At 45.0% G+C, this 5,857-nt stretch overlaps 1 protein-coding gene across 2 annotated transcripts; it reads left to right on the plus strand.

Moving 5' to 3' along the window:
* Positions 1 to 230: 230 nt before the first annotated feature.
* On the plus strand, positions 231 to 5,462 carry Rpl19 (ribosomal protein L19). Of its 2 annotated transcripts, none has more exons than XM_026386926.2 (6): positions 231 to 336; positions 1,518 to 1,624; positions 2,579 to 2,701; positions 3,926 to 4,046; positions 4,418 to 4,528; positions 5,267 to 5,462. In XM_026386926.2, exons 1-6 carry the CDS (start codon positions 332 to 334, stop codon positions 5,388 to 5,390), a joined length of 591 nt encoding a protein of 196 aa, XP_026242711.1. In that variant the 5' UTR covers positions 231 to 331; the 3' UTR covers positions 5,391 to 5,462. The 2 variants fall into 2 exon arrangements, with proteins under 2 accessions (XP_026242711.1, XP_026242712.1); XM_026386927.2 differs by having other exon boundaries at positions 323 to 412.
* The last annotated feature ends 395 nt before the right edge of the window (positions 5,463 to 5,857 follow it).

Below are 5,857 nucleotides of genomic sequence, written 5' to 3' on the forward strand. Positions count from 1 at the left end.
GCCACACGCCCAGCGTGACTTCCGGCCACTTATCACTCACGTGATCTAAACTCTTACTGCGCATGTTTACTAGGAAGTTGGACTGTACCACTTTTCCCCACGGAAGGTGTATATTATGTATATTTTTAAGCTTAAAACTAATTCTTGATATTGCACTTCTATTATTCAGGGCATTTATGAGGGATATAAGTGGGTTTTGGGTGATATAAGATAAAGTGACTGGACAGGAATGCGAACAAAAATGGAGTGGGGTTTGGGCTCTCCCCTGCACAGATAATGGGATAAACCAGGCCTGGGCGAGTTCTTTCCTTTCGCTGCTGCGGCCGCAGCCATGAGGTGAGGGCGCGTAGGTCTTGGATTTGGGCTGATTTGGTTTGACTCCGGTCCCTGGTGCTCGGTACTGCGGCCCCAGGTGGGGAAGAGGAGATGGAGGCAGCTCTGAAGCTACAGATCCTGGAGCTAGGGGTGGATCGGAGCGCACTAGGCCGCGGTCCCTAGAGGATGGGGGTGGGGGAGCGTCTTGGGAAGAGACCGGGAAAGGGCTGTCCCTCCGGCGCTAGACCCCAAGTGTGTGGCAACTTACACGGATATGGCTAGGGCAGCCGAGGTACCTAGGCAGTGACCCCCGTTGCTGGGCGCACCGGCAGATCCCTGCCACCACGTGACGTGGGACAAGCCTTGGGCAAGCCCTAGGCCTCCCACTCCTCGGAGTGAGGCGATGCTTCTCGCCCAGTTGGCCGCTTCAAGAGAAACCTCTGAGGGTGGTTGAATGAGCTTATTAACTGAAAAAATATAGGGAATGAGCACAGAAAGCAAAGGCGTATGTCACCATTCCTAGATACGCAGTCTGCGTCACAGACATGTCCACTTGGCCCCAGATACTTAAGATACTTAATTTGACTTTTTTTTTTTAGATGTTTATGGACCTTTACTTTATTCATTTGTTTATATGCAGTGCCGAGAATCCAGTGCCTCACACGTGCTAGGCAAGCGCTCTACCACTGAGCCACAACCCCAGCCCCAAATACTTTTTTAAAATCATTTTATTTATTTGTTGTTTTTTTTTTAATGTGGTGCTGAGAATCGAACCCAGTGCTTCACACGTGCTAGGCAAGTGCTCTACCACTGAGCCATCACCCCAGCCCACTTCAGACACTTTTTACACATAAATACTAGAAAGCCATAAGCTCCAACTTCATCCCAGGTTGGTCGTTTACAGTTGCAGGGAAAACTGAGGCAAAGAGAGGTTAAGTTGGACTTAAATTTTCTCCCGGGGTGGCCACTTGAACCCTGCAGGGCTTTAACACAGATCTTGATTAGGTGAAGAATTTTATTTGGAGCATATGTGGGGGCAGAGTCTTGAAGGTTTGGGTTGTGTTTGCCCTTAATAGTATTGTTTACTTTCTTATATGTTGTATTTTATGATGTTAAAAAACCTTGGAGGGCAGGTCTTGGAATTCTCATTTTTGCTTAGGAATGGCTACCATAGCCTGATAATGGTTTATTATATGTTCTAGTATGCTCAGGCTTCAGAAGAGGCTTGCCTCCAGTGTCCTCCGCTGTGGCAAAAAGAAGGTCTGGTTGGACCCCAATGAGACCAATGAAATCGCCAATGCCAACTCTCGTGAGTACTTGGGATCTCTTTCCCTTTTCCACCCCTTTCTCTTGTCCTGCATCAGATGAATGTTAACCCTTTATAGACCTAGGAAAGCTCATGATCCAGGGGACCTGTAAAATGGAGGATTCAAAAATGTGGAGGGCTGGAGTTGTGGCTCAGTGGTAAAGCGCTCGCCTAGTATGTGCGAGGCACTGGGTTTGATCCTCAGCTCCACATAAAAATAAATAAAGGTATTATGTCCAACTGCAACTTAAAAAAAATGTGGAGATAACAGAGGGTCCCCTTAATGCCATTTGCCTGAACCTGAAGGAAGTTAGTGGAATCATCTAATGTTATGTTAATAAACTATTATTGAAGTGGATAGTCTGTTTTATATACCTGTAGGTTTCTGAAAAGGAAGCAGTAGTACTCTAATACTGGCATTGAAGATTAGAGAGATGATAAAAAGAAGTACACATACAGGGCTGGGGTTGTGGCTCAGTGGTAAGATGTTTTAGTTTGCTGTGGAACATTTAAAAGGTAGAAATGTTTTTAAAGAGTAAGAAATTCTTGGTGCAGTGGCACACACCTGTAATGCCTGTGACTTAAGAGGCTGAGGCAGGAGGATCGGAGGTTTGAGGGCAGCCCCAACAAGTTAGCCAGGCTCTTAAAAATGTTGAGGGGGGTGCTGGGGATGTGGTTAAGTGAGTTTAATCCCTGATAATTATTTACTGTATATTCTGGGTTCAATCCTTGGTACCCCTCCCCCCCAAAAAAAACTAAAAAACTGGGATGTAAGGCACAGTGGTAGCCTAGCATGCATGAGACCTTGGATTCAATCCCCAGTACTGCCAAAAAAAAAAAAAATGATGTCCCAGTATTTCCACCATTTTGAAATGACTGAGCCAGCAATCTGAGTAGTGTCCTCCCTCCACTGCCATCCCCACACCCCCACTAACCAGGTGCTTTATGCTTTCCCAGGTCAGCAGATCCGGAAGCTGATCAAAGATGGGCTGATCATCCGAAAACCAGTGACTGTCCATTCCCGGGCTCGATGCCGGAAAAATACTTTGGCTCGCCGGAAGGGCAGGCATATGGGCATAGGTAAGCACTGTCTTCCCTTTTCAAGTTGACACTAGTGTTGGAGTTAGTGGTATTCTTGATAGAAAGAATACCATGTTGACTGAGTCCTTAGTCTATGCCAAAGATTCTTGTGGGTATTTGGAAATCATAAAATCATTTCTAGTGTCAGGATGTTTTGTTTATTTGGTATTTGTTTGCTGGGTTGGTTGTTTGTACTAGGAATTGAACCCATTGACCACTAAGCCACATCCCCAGTCCTTTTTTTATATTTTATTTAAAGACAGGGTCTCGGGCTGGGGGTGTGGCTCAAGCGGTAGCAAGCTTGCCTGGCATGCGTGCGGCCCGGGTTCAATCCTCAGCACCACATACCAACAAAGATGTTGTGTCCGCCGAGAACTAAAAAATAAATATTAAAAATTCTCTCTCTCCTCTCTCACTCTCTCTTTAAAAAAAAAAAATAAAGACAGGGTCTCATTAAATTGCTTAGGGCCTCCATAAGTTGCTGGTCTGGCTTTGAACTTGTTTGGTTTTTTTGTTTTGTTTTATTTTGTTTTTTGCGATGCTGGGGATTGAACCCAGGGCCTTGTGCATGCGAGGCAAGCATTCTGTCAACTGAGCTATGTCCCCAGCCTCTGGCTTTGAACTTATGATCCTTCTGCCTCAGCTTTCTGAGCCTCTGGGATTACAGGTGTGTGCCATTGTGTCCAGCTTAGTGTCAGGATAATTTAAGGAGAGGAAAGCCACTTAAGCATAACATACTACCTCAGTACATGCCCTTTCATATCATCTTCTGCATGGAGTGGGTAGTAATTTACCTGTTTGCATTTCCTTTTTTTTTTTTTTTTTTTTAAGAAAATGAGTAAATAAGTCAGGTGTGGTGATGCATGCCTGTAATCCTCAGCTACTCAAGAAGCTGGGACAGGAAGGTTGCAAGTTCCAAGGCTAGCTTCTGCAACTTAGCAAGGCTGCCTCAAAATAAAAGGGGTTGGGGATATGGCTTAGTGGTTAAGCAACCCCTGTATTAATCCCCAGTACATTCCTTTTTTTTTTTTTTTTTTTAAGTACATGATCGGGTTAGAGGTGTAGCTTAGTGGTAGAGTGCAGGCACAGGATGCATGAGCCCCTAGGTTATTTGAGTGTGAATTGAGGTAAGTCCCCATCAACTGGCTTTCAAAAGTACCTTGAAATATGTTGAGCTACAATGGGCCTCAATGATGTCTAATTCCTAACTCCTCTTACCCATAGGTAAGCGAAAGGGTACAGCTAATGCTCGAATGCCGGAGAAGGTGACCTGGATGAGGAGGATGCGGATTCTGCGTAGGCTACTGAGGAGATACCGTGAATCTAAGAAGATTGACCGCCACATGTGAGCTCCCCTGTTTGGCCTAAAGCCCATTTGCCGTTTCAATGGTTTATTCTTTGCACAGAGTTCTGTTTCAAAGAGTAGGATTTATCCTAGTGAGAAGAAGAAAGGCAGAGCTCTCACAAAGTAGGAGGGGGGTCTAATAGCAAGTTTTCCCCTAGTGTTTTTCTTTGTTATCCCATATGCCATCAGAATAGACCAAGGATTGGATTTATTGTCCAGACAAGCTTCTTCTGTCTAGGGACTACACAAAAAATATTGGTTGGGGAAAGTAGTTCCTGCAACAATAGGAAAGAGGAAAGGAATTCTACAAGCTTATAGGGACCAATCTCTGAACCCATACTGACCAGATCCTCTGCTCTTTAACCCTGCAGGTATCACAGCCTCTACCTGAAGGTAAAGGGGAATGTGTTCAAAAACAAGCGGATCCTCATGGAACACATCCATAAGCTGAAGGCAGATAAGGCCCGCAAGAAGCTCCTGGCGTAAGTTTCTTAAAGAATTGACCCAAGTCATGCACGGTAGTATACACATGTAATCCAAGCAACTTGGGAGATTGAGGCAGGAGGATCACAAGTTCAAAGTTAGCCTCAGAAGATTAGCGAGGCACTTAGCAACTCAGTGAGACCCTGTCTCAAATATAAGAGGTTTTGGATGTGGTTCAGTGGTTAAGTTCCCCTGGGTTCAATCCCCGGTTACCCCCCCCCCCAAAAAAAATTGACTTTAAGCTGAGTGTAGTGGCACACACCTGTAATTTCAGTGACTCAGGAGGATCACAAGTTCAAAGCCAGCCTTGGCAACTTAACAAGGCTGTGTCTCAAAATTAAAAACAAAGAGGGCTGGGGATGTAGCTCAGTATTAAAGCTCCCTCAGTACCAAAAAGAATAATTGCCCCTAGTATTGTAGGTACAGATTTTTTTGACATTCATTATAAGGATTTTTCTGAGATAAAATGTGCTGATGCCTGAATCTTAACTCACATGCAATCTGTCAGGAATACAGCTGTTGCCTTAGAGGTGTGGGCTCCTCATCCTGTACGTGCCCATACCATCTGCCCATGATAGTTGGGGATGGTAGGTTTATTGAAGCAAGAGTTCTTGGGGCCCCCAGCAACTCATTCCTCAGGCTGACTAATCCAGAGGGTTTAAAAGTCTTGAGTGCTTCTGTCTCCCCAGCATCTAGTCTTATCCAAAGCTGAAACATCTTTTCTTTTCCCTTACTAGTGACCAGGCTGAAGCCCGCAGGTCTAAGACCAAGGAGGCTCGCAAGCGCCGTGAGGAGCGCCTCCAGGCCAAGAAGGAGGAGATCATCAAGACTCTGTCCAAGGAGGAAGAGACCAAGAAATAAAGCTCCCCTCTTGCGTCTGTACATAGTGGCCTTGGTGAACAGTCTTTGAAATAAAAACAAGCTTTATCTGTTGCCTCTGCTTTCTGTGAAGTTTTTATCTGCTTAGTGAATCTTCACAATTTAGGTCCACAGTAGAGCCTGGGATGCAGGCCCTATCCAAGGGCTATTCTCTTTCTTACTTTCCTTCTACTAAGGCCTTTCCTCAAGTCAAACTTACTGCCCCTCCATCCATGAAAGAGTTGTTTAATGGGATGTGGTTTCAAGAAAGTTTCAAAACTACCCTTTAATTCAGGAGACTGAAGCAACTTAGTGAGGCCCTACTTAGCAAGACCTTGTCTCAAAGGCAAAAAATGGGGCTGGGAATATGGTTAAGTGGCCTTGGGTTCAATACACCAAACCAAAAGAACAAAACTAAAACTGCCTATTAGCTAGTCATCATGGCACATGCCTGTTAGTCTCAGCAACTT

Source organism: Urocitellus parryii, chromosome 7 (genome assembly GCF_045843805.1).
Source record: "Urocitellus parryii isolate mUroPar1 chromosome 7, mUroPar1.hap1, whole genome shotgun sequence".
NCBI classification, from domain to species: Eukaryota; Metazoa; Chordata; class Mammalia; order Rodentia; family Sciuridae; genus Urocitellus; species Urocitellus parryii.